This window comes from Parasteatoda tepidariorum, chromosome 1, assembly GCF_043381705.1.
Source record: "Parasteatoda tepidariorum isolate YZ-2023 chromosome 1, CAS_Ptep_4.0, whole genome shotgun sequence".
In the NCBI taxonomy this organism is placed as follows: Eukaryota; Metazoa; Arthropoda; class Arachnida; order Araneae; family Theridiidae; genus Parasteatoda; species Parasteatoda tepidariorum.
The window spans coordinates 54433817-54452095 of NC_092204.1; the positions used below are offsets into that span (position 1 = coordinate 54433817).

At 28.6% G+C, this 18279-nt stretch overlaps 2 protein-coding genes across 2 annotated transcripts in view; one reads left to right on the forward strand and one right to left on the reverse strand.

Moving 5' to 3' along the window:
- Positions 1-313, reverse strand: part of LOC107438009 (Poly-(ADP-ribose) polymerase) — a 46134-nt gene extending 45821 nt beyond the window's left edge. The window contains exon 1 of the mRNA XM_016050164.2: positions 35-313. Within this exon, the coding sequence (XP_015905650.1) occupies positions 35-148 (114 nt within the window). The 5' untranslated portion in view covers positions 149-313. The remainder of the gene's footprint in view (positions 1-34) is intronic.
- Positions 314-697: 384 nt separating this feature from the next.
- Positions 698-17975, forward strand: LOC107438008 (arginase, hepatic). The gene is made up of 10 exons (XM_016050163.4): positions 698-1093; positions 2624-2696; positions 5937-6049; positions 7139-7310; positions 8648-8738; positions 10234-10290; positions 11804-11908; positions 15876-15952; positions 17504-17563; positions 17635-17975. Exons 1-10 carry the CDS (start codon positions 968-970, stop codon positions 17802-17804), a joined length of 1044 nt encoding a protein of 347 aa, XP_015905649.1. The 5' UTR covers positions 698-967; the 3' UTR covers positions 17805-17975.
- The last annotated feature ends 304 nt before the right edge of the window (positions 17976-18279 follow it).

Sequence of the window (18279 nt, forward strand, 5' to 3'; positions counted from 1 at the left end):
AAAAATATAATAAATTTTTTTAAATAGATTTTACCTGCACCATTATGCCTATGCGTAGGCTTTCTTTACCAATATTTCCTTTACATGCTTTGCAAGAAGCTCTCCCACTCTTTGCATACTCAGCAACAAAAGGTAATTCTGAACTCATTTTGTAAATTCAATAGAATTATAAATATTTTAGAATTTTTTAAAGCAAGTGCAAAATTAATATCTATGGGGGCAGTGTGCTTTGCTTTATTTAGGTTCGAACAAATTCCCGCAAAACAATGGTAATTCGGATGGTTGCAGTTTAATGTTCTATCAATGTTCTCCCGATTTTTTTTTTTTTTTTTTTTCAGATTTATCTGAAGAAAAAATTTACAAAAATCATTCATAAACCATAATTATTTTATTAATAATCGAGATCTCTCACACATTTTAATTTTATTATTACCCAATTTATTTTAATTCCTTAAGGAGACATTCACAATGCATACTAAACATTTGTGAAATACATTTGCCTGCGAAAATCTCACCACTCAGTTTCTCGTTCGCATCTCCAAATTCGAATATACTACTTTTTTCTTACAGCGTAAATACTCCGCAAAATGTATATCTTGCTGCTTCTGTTTTTTTTCTTTTCTTTCTGGACTTGTAGCTTTCATAGCAATTTAATACTTTCACAATAATATTAATATTAATCTTCATCGTTACTCCTAGCAACCAAGACTGCCAATGTAAATAATATTATTGGAATTTTTCGAATTTCAAGATTGCAGAGAGATATATTCTGAACTATATATATCAATCAATTTGTTTACGATTAGTACGATAAGATCGTGGAACGAGATTTGAGTCACCTTTTACAATCAAATTTTTCAGCGATGATCAAAATTATCGTGCTTTTAGGCAAACTTGAAAAATGTTTTATACCACTTATTTTAAATTCAACTTGTGAGACAGTGTTTAAAACTTAATAACAAGAAAAATGTTTTCAAGTGCAAGATTAATAAAATTAGCGCTTCTCACAAATTCGATCAAAGAGCCATTTCTTAAACGGAGCATTAATTCATCATCTGTCGGGATTTTGGGAGCTCCTTTCAATAAAGGTCAGGTATGTATTGATTTTAATTGTTTTATTCACATCCTTTAGCATATTAAAGTTTAAGTGCAAAAAAATTCAATTTCTTTCTTTGTATAAATAAGTAAATTGTTTCATCATTTAGAACTTTTAAAATCGCAAAATAAAGCCATTTTATAGCCACAGACCAATTAATCGTAATTATAAACCGAGAAATACCAGTCATAGATTGCTCCTTGGATTGGGAACTGTAATTTTGAGTTTTTACTGTATTTAAAATCATCTATTTTATTATTATTTTTATCTCGATTACTTGTTAATAAAAAAATCTTACTTTTAAGTCATTTTCCTTGTTTTCTCTAAGACTATAATAATTGCCAAAATAATTATTTTTAATCGCAAACATATCTGCAATAAATAACTTTGTAAATAAATGTAATATAGTAAAAGAAATAATTGTATTCGAGCCTCAAAGGATAGTTTCTATGAGTAAAACGCATATTTTAGACATTTGTATTACCTTTTAAAGTTCGTTCGGTACTTTTCGGTAAGCCGGACGCAAGACAATTCAACCATTTTTTATTTCATATTTTTTAAATTTTATTTCCTTTTTATGTGTTTAAAAAATAAATAAAATGAAAAATATAAGTTGGCGGAGTTCAACATTTTTTGGTGACTTTTCGCTTACACCGGGCTAACCAAAAAGTACGTTTGATCCATTTCCGTTAGAATCATGGTATTAATTTTATGTTTGAAAAGATTGAAGTCCTATGCTGCCACCATTCCGGCATTTAATAAAATTAATAAAGAATATAATAATGCAAATTCTGATAGTTAGAAGCAAATTTTAAATTCATTAATATATTTCAAAAACTTCGCAAATAAACTCTATTAATTATAAATTAAAATATTTATATTTAGTTTTTTCAAAGGAAGTCAATTTTAAAATTCGTCAACAAAATGAAATTGTGCATCTGAAATCGCTATCGTCTAATCCAGCATTGATAAATCTAAATATGGTAACTTTAGAAACTAATCTTGCTAAAGTTAAACATTAAAAAATTGAACTGTTTAAATCTAAGAATAATCAAACCTGCCCCAACTGAACTCAATACTTTTTTTCTTTTCTTTTTAGTATTTTGACCCTTTTTTTTTTATATCGAACAAACATTTCAACAATCAAAGACTTTTTAAATCAGCTTTACTAAAATTTTTGTCATTAAGTTAAGGATTTCCTTTTTAGCAGGTATGCAAATGCTTTTAGTACAATAGACGTACTGTAATGCGTGTAGATACAATACATTTTAAACAAACATATTTAATAAAATATATTCGTTGTAATCTTTTCAAATAACTGTATCAAAAAGATAATTTAACAATATAATACTTTCTCTAAATCCATTGAAAATATTAGTTACAATTAATTGTCATGACCAAGTTATTTTACAAAAATAATAACTAAGTTTTTATTTGATTAAATTCAACGTAGTTAATTCTTTATTCAAGTTGTGAAAATATAATTAAGTAATTGAAATTTATCTCTCATTTTTAACATGCTTACAGCCAAAAGAAGGAGTTGAAAAAGCACCAGATGCCTTAAGAAAATTAGGTTTGATCAAAAATTTAACACAGTTAGGTAAGAAATCAATTACCTTTCAATATTATTTATAAAAATGTATCATGATCTAAGAGAATACCAATGTATGATGAAGTTTATTATTTAAATAAATCAGGAATGTGGCTTACATATTTTTAAGATTTTTTTTTTTTTTTTGACATGCAATTATGACAGTACCGAAGTTATGTCAGAAATAAAAATAATAATACTTAACTGATATATAGAGACCATGTGATGAGAACTGCTCGTCCACCTTGTCGCCGACACGAACATTGGTCCCTGTAACCTATAAGTACAAATGGTTCTTTTCGGTTAGCCGTACGTAAGCGAAGACTCGCCAAAAAATGTAGCCCCCCTCCAACTTTTTTTTAATATTTTATTCATTTTTTAAACACATAATTAAATAAATATAAAAGAATAAATTAAATTTATTAAAAGAAACGTATTGAATTCCCTTTCCCTCGGTTAACCGAAAAGTAACGTACAAATTTTAGTGTCACGATTTATTATTGAAAGTATCAATATTTAACACTATCTCGCAATATATTTTCTAAATTTAATTAATTTATATAATTTTTGCATAGGTCAATATTTTTGTTACCTAAATAAAATTTATCAACATTTACAATAATGTCATATTCAATAATTATCGTTTTGTATGATATACTTTATATTACATTTCTGATATGTTATCATTAATAGCGATATTATCTATATTTGATATATATTGTTATCTTTAAGGATCGGGATACTGTCGTATATTGTACTTATGTGTATTAGTGGTATCCGATGATAGGTGTAAACCAAAATCTGGCGTTGTCTCTGGCTTTATGGCCTTTTAGCTGATATGTACTAAAACAATTTTGAATCTTTAGCTAAGTTACAGTTGAAAATGAATGTTCTAAGTCTAGCGACAATTTAGAAAACTTGAGTAAATTAGCTTTAAAGTTTATTTGTTGACAATAGAAAATAAAAATTATGACTTGTTGTTATTACTTTACCGGACGTATTTATTTGGCGAAATCTATAAATTCCTAAATGCTCATATAAATTTCTTGAATTAGCTGTCAAAGGAGAGACTTGTAATATCGTGTGTTCGAATTATTTCGTTTATATTATTCAAACTTTCTTTTTATTTTAACGTGACATTAATCTTTCACTTAGTGGTTTCATATTAAAAAGAAAATAAATAATTAAATTTTATTTTTAATAAAACAGAATTGAACATTAGGGGAATTTTGTGAGCAATGCATGTCAATGTCAGGAAATTTATAGGACAACATTTGTTATAGTTTTATCACTTAAAATATTTTTAAAAAAAAATTTCTGTTTGTATGCCTTCGTGGGACGATTGCTTTTGCTCATTTAAAAATAATTGGCTTTACCATAGTTGGTTTACAATAGTACCATAGTTGGTGGGAGATTTAATTACAATGAAATATTATAAGAAAGGTAAGAAATTGGATTCAAGTTGATCAGTTTTATGGCACATATTCTTATATGCCATAAAATTGATTTATTTTTAAACAATATCTTATATCATAAATAATAATAAATAATAATCTGTATCATAAGTCTTATTTTTTGAGTCTAGTGGATTCTGTTCCATGATCACAATGTGAAAGCTACAAAGTAAAAATATCATGAGATAAAAATAAAAAAAATCTAAAGCTTAAAATGTATAGTTTTTATGTAATACTTAAAAATAACTAAAAGAGTTGATTAAGTTTATTTGATTGAATTTTTTTAAAATATGTTGTTGCATTTATGAGCTTAGTTTCTTCTAAACCAGCGGTTCCAAAATGGCGTTCCACAAAACTCTGGGGTTCCGTGGTAGTGTGAAGGTTTCGTGGATTAGTACTGCTTATAATCAGTGATGAGTTTTGAAAACTCTGATTATATTTAGATACAACCTATGATTTGTAATTTACTTATTCTTCCGGTTGTCTTCATGAAATTATTTTAAGTAAAAAGCCAAAATGGAAAAGACACGTTTTGGAAAAATATATATAATACTTCTTATAACTATTTATTGAACAAATTTTGAAACGAACAAACATTTATAAAATACTGCATCTGTATTTTGCGGCCTCAGTATCAATATTTCTTATCATGCTTTTCAAATTAAAATAAAGTAATTTTTTACTAAAGAAATATGTTTTTCTAATAACCATTTTCAACAGCAGTTTTGCTCTCTAAAGGTCTGGTTTCTTAGGACAAGCGCCTTATCTGGGCGTCAGCGGGACGTCAACGTCCCGCTGACGGCAACAAAATACTGGTTTGTTAGCTCAAGGCCTAGTTTCTTAGAACTAGCGCCTTATCTGGGCGTCAGCGGAAAGTTGACGTAGAGCGGACGCCAAAAAAATACTTTTTTGTTAGCTCAGCGTGAGCAGTCGGTCCAACGCAGGCATTATCTTTCATTGCGCATGCGTTAATAACGTAAACAAATATTTATTTTGAATTTTTATTGATTTTGTTATTGTCGACCAGCGTTTTAGAGAACAAATAATGACCTAGTCCAGGAAAAAACACATTATAGCTGAGCTAAATGAAGAGTGCTATGTTTAATGAAGAAGCTATGTTTAATGTCAAAATCAAAATCTTGGCTGATTTCAATGTGCTGTTGGATGTTGTCCGCCATTGCTTCTGTGGTTAACGTCACGTTGTAATCCAACTGCAGTTGAGTTGGACGGCAATTGTAGTTCAAGATGAGCGTTCGATGACGTATACTATCAAACTCACAAATGGACCAATCAGAGGTTAACGCTGATTTCCAGCTGACGGCGTCCTGTCCTAAGAAACCAGGCCTTAAGTAAACCAAAATTCGACTTATTTTATTCATTCGTGTATACATACCAAAATTAAATTCATAACTAGACTAGATATAGAACAAGGACTACAAATTTAATTGTCGTAAATTAACCCCAATTTAAAATTATTAATGATGAAACGGTGAAAAACCATCAAAGTTATAACGTTCACACCTTTAATTTTAGTCGAGGTTCCAGAGAACGGATGATTATTTAGGGTTCCGAAGACAAAAAACATTAGGAGTCGCTGTTCTAAACTACATACTTTTCAAGTAAAAATCTAATCTTACGACATTATTTTAAACTCAGGTCTTAGGAGGATATGAAATTAATTAATTAACAGTTCCGTTAATAAAGTACACATTTTTAAATAAATAAAATTCGTAAATAAACAATGCCTTAAAATTGTAATTATCATTGTTTATTGTGAAAGAATCTCGTCTTTCAGGTGTTAATGTAAAAGATTTTGGAAACATTCAGTTTGATCAAGTTGCTGATAAGTCAACAGAAACTTTTGGCATCTTGAAATTCCCTTTAACAGTTGGAGCAGCTTGTAAAAAAGTAGGTTCACCAATGAATAAAAATTACAGCTATTAAGTTTAAATTATGTTTAGTTTTTTTTTCTTTTTAGCACGTGTACCGAATATCGATTTCGTGTCTATTTGCTTGGCGATCTAGGAAGGAGCAAATCTTGCAATAAAAATTTATGCTATATAACTTCCAACTAGCTTGAATTCCTAAATAACCATTGAAGCTCTGTGTTGGATAATACGAATTCCAATTGTTCCCTGATAACTACTAGAAGCAGAATTTATAGCTAATCTATATTTTCAACGGTTTCATAGCTAATCAAAATTTTCATCAGTTCAGCATGAACAAACTAACAGGCAGAAAACTAAAGTGGAGTTTTTAAAAAACTACGTTTTTCAAGTGGACTGAAAAAGGAGTTTATTTGTCACACTTAAAAGGAAAAAACGTAGAGTTAAATGTTTTCCTGATAACTTCGTATCAATAAACTTTCAGGGAAATCGATTCGACTTTGTACTTTAATATCTTGCAAATATGCTGCAACTTTAAGACCTTGTTAAAGTTGCGCCATTTTTTTTATTTCAAGTTTAACCACAGTATCACGTAATCAAGATTAAGAAGGTTTAGTTTGCTCGATATTATGGTTCGAGTTGGCACTGTATTAAAACTGTAGAAAGTTAGCAAGCTGTCTGTGTGCTTCAATGCTCTTCAAAAGTAATAACAACCTAAAATTTTTTTCTCATTTTTCGAATACAGTGAGTCAAAAAAGTAGTTTATTTGTCACACCTAAAACCAAAAATCGTAGGGAGTATCTCTTTTACAATAAACTTTTATTACTAAAGCTCTATAAAAAAAAATCGGTTCAGAGTTAATTTATAATTTCGATACATTTTACATTAATATCATGCATTTTCAGAAAAATCGGTTCGATGTAGGAGCTACAACTTTAACAAGATGTTAGATATTGTGGTTCATGCATTTCAGAATTTCTAAATTTCTCTTACGTTCTTCAATTTTAGGAGTGACAAAAAGGTAAAGAACGATTTTCCCCACATATAACTTGACATTTGAAGCATTTTCTTCTTAATTAAATTTTTTAAGCTAATTTTATAAATAATTTAGGTGTCAAATGCTGTGAAGGAAGTATTACAAGAAAATAGAATATGTGTAACGATTGGTGGTGATCATAGTTTGGGTCTTGGAACTATTCATGGCCATTCAGAAATAAATGACGTCTGTGTTTTATGGGTGGATGCTCATGCGGACATTAATACTCCTGGCACAACTTATTCAGGTAGCAATTTACTCAAATTTTTATTTTTTTATACATTAGTAAAAATATTACATTTACATTTGTGTAATACTACATTACCAGAATTTAACAATTAACAGCAGTTAAATTCTGGAGTTCGCCAAATTTATGCCGATTTCCCGAATTCAACGATGTTTCATTTGAAATATTCATATAGCTCTGAAAATTTTTGTTTTTTCATTTTTACGTATCTTCTTCTATCGGGTGTCCTTAAAGTGACCAACGGTGTGAAAATTAGATTGAAGAAAAACATAAGGAGTCAGAAATGTGCATTTTTCTATAGAAATCAAAAAATTTCATCTCAGCAAGAAAAAATTGCGAAACATTAACTCTGATATGATTTCATAATTTGGCCACCAATTTCAGAGCAATTCAGGATGGCTTATTGAAGACCATTAGCAGCCGGTATGTAATATATCTGAGTTTTTTTATAACATGCATTATAAGTGTCTCATTAATGTTAATACAGCATTCGTACCTTAAGCTGTAGTGGCTCATGGTATTGAGTGCTTGCTTCCCCGTTTCGAATTCCAGCGATAGCTGATCGATACGAATTCTACTCCCCGCTTGCACCGACCACAGTGCTGACATAAAATATAATCAGTGGACGGATCATTGGCTAGAGTCCCCTTGCTGTCAGGTTAACCGTTGGTGGTTTTCTTCTCCATGTAATGTTAAACATTTTCTTCCCCATATACAGGTTAGTTCCATCAAAAGGTCCTCCAAGAAGGCAATTTTTTTTTCTAATATCCTTTGTCTTCTGGATTGGGTATAAAATTACAAGGCTACGGAGTTGAACATTGGTAGTCGTAAATTCAAAATTGAGTACGTTGTTCAATGACAGTTATAAAATAAAATAAAATATTCATACCTTCTTGAACTGAAATTCAATTTGAAAGTGAATTAACTCACAGTGAAGATGATAGTCTTCAATTTTAAAAAAATATTTTAAACAGTCTGCTTATAATAGTATGTTAAGTTTGAAAATCGCAATCTTCAAACGTAATGAAGTATTTTAAACAGACTTTTATTAAAGTCTGTGATCAATTACTACAAAATAATGAAGATGGCCCAGCTGACTCAGTTGTTTCAATAGCAGCAACCCTTCCTCTAACTATAAAACAATTATCTAAACCAGTAATTTTACAGATAGGTCATGCTTTCAAAACAATTTTAGATACTCTATGTTACTATCCCGCCCTTTTTCTTAGTTGTCGATTTTAAATAAGAGCGATCTCAAAATTTCTGATTATTTTCTTTTTTGTTCGCAGTATCGATTTGAAAGATTTTGAATTTTCCATTCTTTTGTTTTTGAATAGGTTTTATGCATGGCTTACCGTGTTCATTTTTTGTGGAAGAGCTTCAAAAATACCAGTGTCATTTGGAAGGTTTTGATTGGGTTACTCCGAGGTAAGCTCAATACAGAGGTGTTTGATATTATTGATTATGTAAATTAAGTTGATCTTATTTGCATAATTATCTCAAATACACAAAATGAAAAATAATAAAAACAGCAGTTGAATATATTATATTGCAGTACTTGAGACTCCGGTCACCGTTTCGCTTCGCTCACTAACCTACAGGATCATAACGTAGTCAATTTTGTTTATCGACAATAAACAGATTGTTATTTCAAAAATAAAAATTGACCAATAAAAGACACCAGTTCCAAAGAATTTTATTGTACTATCGCAGATATTAAGTTCCTGATTCTATAGGGATAATATTTAAATGTCATAATTTTACTGGACTACCTACTGGTTTTTTAATTCGTATTTAATTTTATGTTACTTAAAAACTTGTTAAATGCTTTTTGCCATAGAGATTATTTAACACTAGAGAGAAAAATTAACCTAATGTAGCTTTAAAATTTTGAATTTAGTTATTGCCTATTTTTTCTTTTAATTGCATAGGTTAACGGGAAAAGTTTAAAAAAAAAATTTATTATTGTTTAAATATTCCATATTTACTATTTAATAATTGTAAAACATTGAACAAATATGTTTATCATAAAATGTTATCATATATTTTAATCATAGAATGTTGCGTAATAAATTAATATTATCCGATTACTTTATAATGTAAAAAAGAACACTACTTTCAGTTTTTACATTTAATATAGAATAATAATCAAAAGTAAAATCGTAATAATAACTGAGAATAATATTATTAAAAAAGAATGGTAAATATAAATTGGTATTTATATTTTTTCCATATTTTCTAACAGTAAATATATATTAACATACATAAATGTATATTCCACATTCGAAATTGATGTAGTGAATATATTAATTACGTATATCAGTGTTGCCCAATATTTTTTTATCTTACTTATTGTACTTTATAAAAGTCCTGCTTCCAATAACCCAATAGTGTAGCTCTAGAGCTCGGCTCTAGAGCATCATTGTTAACCAAACGAATAAAAAATATCTTTCGACCAAAAAAAAAAAAAAATTTGTAAATAATAAATATATTTCATTGGAGAAAAGGAGTAAAGAAAAACTTACGTTCTAGATGCATGTAAGTCTAATTAAAAATCAGTAGTTTTTTAGTATATGGTGTATTTACCCATTTTTGAAAAGGCGCATTTTCTTTTGACTCAAGTTCTGCCAACTTTTATAACTAAACAAACTAGAATAGAATTGGTGGGCAATCACTGAATTTCTTTAAAAAAAAATTATTTTATGATTCTTCTGTGTGTTCAGACCCTTACTCAAATCTAGAAATTTAAGTGAACGTTTCCAAGACTTTTGTTTAAAATTACTTTTGTTTCTACTCGGAAATAGTTTTAAATTTCAATATTTTCTGCCTTTTTTTTAAAAAAAATATATCTATGATCTTCGTCATAATTTTCTTAACTGTATTTTTATAAACTTAAGTAATAACCAATGGTATTTTCTTTCAGGATAAAGAAAGAGAATCTTGCTTACATCGGATTAAGGGACATCGATCCTCTAGAGAAGTGAGAAACTTAGTTCGCATTATACCATCGTGAGGAAATAAATTCCAGACTCGGAAATAAATCAACTCTGTTAAAATTTATGAATTTTTTAAAATATTAAATAACATAAAAGTTATCCAAGTTTTCTAATTAATATCAAAATTAATAAGGAATTAAGATAACTTGATAAGCTGTATCATTAACGTGAAATGAACACAATTTTATATAACAGCTGTAACGTAAGAGCTCAGCGTAATATAATAAGCTCTGATAACAAGCAATCCACCACTAAATTGTAGAATTCATTAAAAATATTCTAAAAAAAATTTACTTTGATAAACTTCGCTATTAGGGTACCTTTCCCGTAAACAGACAATTTTTTTCGGTTCACTTAAGTGAGGGCATATATATAAATAAATTAAAATATTGAGAAAATATGGAAAATAATAAAGATTATATCTTTTCATTATTTTGTTTCCAGTTTTTTTTAATATTTTTTTTCATAGATAAATAAAAATTTTTTTTTAAATATTTTAAAAATAATTTCATTGTAATAATTTTTCTTCTTCTCTTTTCACAAATCTTTATTATTTTCCACATTTTCTGGATATTTTAACTTATTTCATGAGTTCTATATATTTGCAGCTTATGCGCAGTTAATAAAACTTATTAAATTTCTTTGTTTTTCTCTCTTTTCTTTTTATCTTTATTGTGCTATAAATATATACAGGGTGTCCCAAAACGACCGCATAAACTCTGCACAGCTAGATTCCTCGTTGGGAGTACATAAAAACTGCCCGAAGAAGCGTTCCTGTACGATCCATAGTTTACGAGAAAAATAAGAAAAACAAAGTATGACGTCACTGCCGGTGCAAGGAAAAAACACTTTAATGGACATATCAACAACAGTATTTGCATATCTTTCAGGACGATAATGTTTAAAACGTTCGCCGCGCATATTCTGCTTTATATTGAGCATAGTTATACTGCTGTTGATATGTTCGATAAAGTGTTTTCTCTTGCACCGGCAGTGACGTCATACTTTGTTTTTTGTATTTTTCTCGTAAACTATGGATCGTACAGGAACGCTTCCTTGGGCAGTTTTTATGTACTCCCAACGAGGAATCTAGCTGTGTAGAGTTTATGCAGTCGTTTTGGGACACCCTGTATATATATATTTTACGTATATAAAATTATTATGTATATATATATATATATAATTATTATTATTACATATATATATATATATTGTGTAGAAGCATTTCAAGCAAAATTAAAATCCTATTTCACCTTCTTATTTGGCTCTCGCTTTAAATATTCTGGCTGGGTTGTTAGCTATGCAAAACTGTCATGTAAATTTCATAATAAAGTGTCATCTCGGGTAGCACTAAAAAAAAGCTGTAATGACTAATTTAAAAGCATAACTCTTAGTGTGAATGCACCTAAATTGAAACGTCTTGTATATTTATTCTAAAATATTGTATCGAAGTTGGACACTATCTTATGTATAATATTACTTTAAATAACCTTTCAGATTAATCTTAATGAAAGAAGGTATTCTTCATTTCACCATGGCTGATGTAGATAAGCTGGGTATTTACGAAGTGACAAGACGAGCATTAGAAGCAATTAATCCCAGGTAAGTTTGATGAAATAAAAAGAGAAAATTATTATGTATATATAATTTGTTTAATGCGACACTATAACAGCTGATTTAACTGAAATAACTAAAACTTAGTTAAGGTAAAAAGATTGAGAAAAATATTTAAAAATATTGACAATATATAGATGAACCATTTTATATCGAGAAATAGGTAATCTAGAACAGGGGTTTCCAACTGGCTGCCCAGGGACGGCATCTGGCCCGCGAAGCAAGGCCGGATTAACCATTAAGCACACTAAGCACGTGCTTAGGGCACCAGAGAATAAGGGGGCACCACAAAGCCTAACTAAATGTTCACAGTACATAATTTTTTTTTTTGAAACATTGATTATAAACTTATTATTTTGATCTTTCATTTTAAGAGTAGAAAACAAGCATTTAGTATGAAATTTCACATAATAAAAGAAAGAAAAAAACGAAAGATGTTTTGTATCAAAAATGTTTGGTCTTATAATGAAATTAGGTAGTGAAATTCTATGCGATAAAAGCTCTATTTATTTATCCATTACAATGATTCTATAACATACTGCTGCGATTCATGTTTACAGAATATTTTTCGCAGTTGTAGCAAGTTAATACTTCGGCAATTTGATTTTTTTATGAAAAAAAATTTGATTTACAAAATTTTGATGCAATGATTTCCTGATGTAAAAAATTTGATTTTTGATGTGAAAAAAACTATGTTATACATGTTTGCAGTTTTAGTGCATGTTTTTGTTTATACTATATAAAATATTTGCTTATACTATATTTTTAATTATATTCTGATTGCGACTGGAAGAGAAGTCATAAAATTACGTAACGGTTGTGTTGCAAAAATTTTTTTCAAAAATTTACGTCAAGTAATTTTTTTTATTCACTGAATTAAAATAATACACAGAAAAAGTTTATTCTGCTAAAACATTATTCTAAATTACTGCTTTTGAAAGCATGCTGTAATAGTGTAAAGCTGATGTTGCTTCAGGTATTAGCTAAACCCTTCAAATCATTTTATCAATAATTATTATTTATCGAACAATATTGATTATGTCTAAATCAATAAAAGTGAAGAGTTTAATTTTCCTAAAGCATAATTATANTACACTTCATAAGAAAAAAGGAAAAAAACGCAAACCTGGAAATTTTAAGATTTTTACCTGGAAAACCTGGAAAAATCAGGGAAATTTCAAATCTGTTTTGAGTGGCCACCCTGAATTAGTTGGCGCAGAAGATATTTATGAAATCAGGCAAACGTGCTTCCTCTACCTACATATATATGTTGTTGTTGAATTTGGATATGTGTCTCTCAAAATATGGATGGTATTCACAATATGGAAATTAAGATCCCGAAAGTTTTTTTAGGTTGAAAGTTTGGGTTCCTTTATTTAATTGCAGTTTTCATGCATTTCGCCATGTCTCGAGAACTTTTGAAACGAATTGAAAAATGTTTGCACCTAATAATAAAATTCATTAGCCTAATAATAATTCCCTGCAAAAATAGTTTTATTTTAGTTATTTATTATTAATAGTCGGAACAATTTTGAATTTAAAAATATACAAATTTTTATATAATTTTAAGGAATATTAAATGGTAAAATACAAAATTTGAACAAAATCTGTCGAAAAGTTCTTGAGAAATTAAATGTTAAATATATAACTTTTTTAAAATTGAATGATTCAGGTTTATTTGATTGATTTAGTACATATTAAATTTTGTATTTTGTCATTTAAAATAACAGATGCTAAATTTTCAATTTAAAGCTCTGTCGACTATTCTCTTAATAAATAAAATAATATAAAATGATTAATACTTCGTAAAAATTATTTTTGACAAGGAACTATTTTTAGGTAAACGAATTTTATAACTGTGTGTTAAAATTTTTTAGTTCGGTTGAAAAAATCTCGAGGTATGGCTATTTATTTCGAGAGTCAAGAATTCGAATCAGTTGGGAAAAAAAGGTATGCTTTTTTTAGAAAAAGGTACGTGTCTGTTTTTCTAATTTAAAGTACTTTGAGTCTTAGTATATAAAAGTTCAAATTTTCGATCATAAGTTATTCAGAGTGTTTGCTTTTTTGCACATTGTACATACACACAAACGTAAGTTTTTTTTTTTTTAATATTGATTGAAAAGTTTTCAATTGATTCTATTATTTTAATTTTTTTCATTTAATTTGAATAAAAAAAATTTTTTTTTGCAAAAAAATTTGATTTTATATTTTGAATTAACACGTGACTTAATACTAGATATATTTTTAATTGTCAGAGGGGGGGGGCACCAAAATATTTTCAGTGCTTAGGGCCTCAAGAGGTCTTAATCCGGCCCTGCCGCGAAGCCTTTTTTTGTGACCCGCGAACTAAAATATATTAGTTGTCATTTTTTAGCGAACAATTTTCGTAAGAACTCTATATGGGTTTAAAATACTTTTCTCGTAATAGAAACATAATTTCTTCCTTTCTGTTATAACATACCAACGGTGAAAAAAATTTATTTCTCGGATTGTGCATCTAAGAAAATATTTATTCAAATACAAAAATAATCGTGCAAGTTGCTCTTTTTTATTTCATTTTTTTGTATTTTGTGAATATAATTTAGCAAGTGTGCATTAGAAATTTTCTCGGAGAAATTTTCCGATTTAACTTTTTGAAACCACTCATTTTGGACGAAAATATTTACACACACATTTGTAATTTTTAAATTTAAAATGAAAAATATCTATTCTCTGGTGGTTGCAGCAGACAAACCTTAATTTTGTCATTGAACATTTTGTGTGCTACTATGTAAGTTTTAACACCAAATTTTTTAAAGCTTTATATCTTAACAATTAGATATCTGTTGTCTGATTGTGTAATTGTTTAAAACATGGGTGCACATTAAAGTTATTGTAGCCCGAATTTTTTAGTATGCAATTAAATATTTTTAATAATCTACTTCTTATTTTAATTTGTAATTCAATATTTTTGTTTTGTACAACTTGGTAAAAATCTGACAGTAATATTTAAGGTTCCTTCAAACATAAAAAAAGTCCTACATAAAATTTTGATAAAGTTGCGGCCCGCCATTTGATTTGTGTTTTTAATTGTGGCCCCCGACCTCATGTAAGTTGGAAAACCCTGATATAGATGAACCATTTTATATCGAGAAATAGGTGATCTAGAAGTATTAAAAGTAAAAAATAAATATAATTTGTTGAATAAGCTTTATAAATAAAATAAGTTAGTGAAAAATCTAATTACCTTTCCACCTTTATTTTTAAATTACTGGTGGTTAATGTATAGGTAAAATAATAATAACCGGCAAGCTCACGCAGTTTATTCCCCTAGTTATTTTACCTTTTGAAAATAATACTACACTGCCCACCGTTAACATTATCTTGATTTAAATAAAAAAGAAGTGAATATCTTTAATTTTATGTTACAGTTCTGCACGAACTCAGTGAGATTTTAACGCTTTGACGCAGAATTTTTATTAAACATGTTTTTAATAACCAAAATATATTATTGCTTGCAATTAGTACGACAAAAAAATATATGACAAGGACAACGGCGTGCCATCTGCGTCAAAGGGTTAAATGAATTGTGGAATAAAGCAAGAATTTAATCCAAAAGAAAAAAAAGTAACAATTTAGAGTTTAAAAATCTTGCTCAGCTTAACCTACTTTTCGTAAAAGAGTTTTCTGCATCAATTAAAGATACATTATTACGTTTACATATCTTTGTCTATTTTATTTAAAATTTTATACCGCTCACTATTTTTGATTTTTTTTTCCGTTGTTGGTTAAAATTTCTTATTCCTTCAAAATCGCAGTCTAAAACATTTTTATTTACAATTATTAAACTTGCACATTTACTGTTTTAGTTAGTTTTTTTTTTTTGGGTGTTGAAATCGAAAGTATTTCCGAATTTTACACTTTCAATTAAATGTTTTTACAAGAAAATAATGATTCTTTCTTTTCATTAATATAGCGGTAAATTGTCGCTTCATGTTAGCTTTGACATTGACGCTATTTGTAAGCTAGAAGCTCCTAGTACAGGAACGCCAGGTAAGTTAATCCCAATTCAACTATTACTGTGTTATTAAATTTTTACTCATTATAGAAATGCTCCAAAAATAAGTTTAAAAAATATTTTTTTAAAAATATTTTATTAAAAAATATTTTCTTTTATATATAAGATATATACAGTTACTAAGAGTGATACCTTAACGAAATTTTGTCTAACCCATGCTTTTATGATAAAGAATAGAACCAGATTGGAAAGAGAATATACAATATATGTGAAATGAAACTTTATAACAATATTTCGAAATTAATTAGATCGTTTTTGAAACTAGCAAATTCCCGCATCTATCGCTCAAAAATTTTATTGGCATTTAAAAATTTCGAAGTTTTTTTCGTTCTGAGAAGAAAAGTATTGACTCTTGAAGCTAATGATGAAGAAAATAAGGATTTATTACAGTGTTGTTGATTCAAGAAACGGTTGTAAAAGCTAAAAATGTTCTAAGTGTTAAAATGATACTGATGAAGAAGCCGAAAAGGAAAGAACAACCAGTGACAAGATTGGCAGAAGTCTTTAAAGCTTTTCAAACACTGAGCAATATTCTGTATTCATGCCAGTTTACAGAAAAGAAACATTAATGTGTTATAAATGTCAAAAATTTATTTGATTTTTTTTGTGATGAGGAGAAAATTTTTTATTCAAACCAAAATTTTAGAATACTTTAAATAAATAAATGTGTTTTTCTTTTGCATCTAAACTATTTTTTAAATTATGGGCATAATTTTGCAATATTTCTTTTATACTTATACAGGGTGCTTAGTAAAATAATTCAACAAAAAATAAGCACCTTTTAAGCACTCAAAAAATATCAAAATTAGGCAGGGTTGGAAAGATTTTGACAATCGACGGTTTTATCTTGTTTTAACCGCCATGTCAAAAAAAAAAAAACTTTTTGCATTGTTTCTGACAACTGTCAAAAATCATGAAATTTTGAATTATGTAAAGCGCAGTAGCCCCCATCCCCCCCCAAGCTCTTGGGCGCATTCTAAATCCCCCCCTGGTGGGGGCCCCTGCTAAAACGAATGACGTTTTCATACGCTACAGACTGACTATACACTGAAATAGATTGGGGTTGAATTAATAATGAAAACGTTGAATAGAAAGAACAATGTTAACTGTGTCTTTTTGCATAATTCGAAGCGAAAATCAACATAGTAAAGGAAAAATCTCATTTTGAAAAAGGGAAAATTAAGCACTTTTTAAAAACGCCCAATGAAAAAAGCACCTTTAAGGGCTTTTAAAAAACAAAAATCGAAAATAAGCACCTTTAAGCACTTTTTAAAAACGCTACGCACCCTGTTATAGTAAACTTATTCATTTTAAAGTTCATTACTTTTTTATTATTTAACATACATTTGCAAGTCATTACATAATATTTTATGTTGTCCCGCATTTATCGTTTTCCTGTATTTATCATTCACAATGAATGGTCTCATCTCATGAGAAACGATTGTACGCAGTTCTACAGAAATTCTTTGCCAAAAATAAAAATTTTTTAAAAAAAAAAATCCCATATTTTCCCCCCTTTACTTTAGTTGTTGGTGGATTAACTACAAGAGAAGCATTCTGTTTAGCAGAAGAGATAGCAAACCTAGGTATGATTATGATTCTTATCTTACACTAGCAGATATTATTAGATAGTGATATTTATTTATCCTTGTTTCAGAGAATTTCAAAGCACTTGATATTATGGAAATAAATCCTACGCTGGGAACTCGAACTGAAATTGATAATACTCTTGATATAGGAATGAAATTGATCAAAGCCTTTCTCGGCCACTCAAGAAGAGGGAGCCCACCTGCAAATGTTACAGATATACCAATTGCGCGTCAATGAAGTGGTCCATTAAGATTTCAATGGTTTTACACAGATTCTATAAATTGTATTCATATTTTCATTCAACACTTCGTTTTCTTGAATCTCAAAAGCTTCCATGAATCTCATATCATGTACGTTTATTTATTATTAATATTTGCTTTTTTTAAATAAAAGTCACAAGTAATGGTATGCTATAATTTCTTAAAAATAATTCACTAAGTCATTTTATTTAATTCATTGCAAGAAAGCCTAATAATTTTTTCTAAACTAGTAAAGTATTAATTTTATTCAAACATGATAAGTTTTGTAATAAGTCAATATTGTCGCGTAGAAAGAATAGAATTTGCGCAAGCAAGTAGAACAGATTTATTAACAAACATCTAGAATACAAAGAACATGAAAGGCGATAACTTAGATACAGTCAGGGCCCGATTAACCTCTGAAAATAGGGGAAGCATAATATAATTTTGGGGCCCCCCTAACTTGAGCAAAA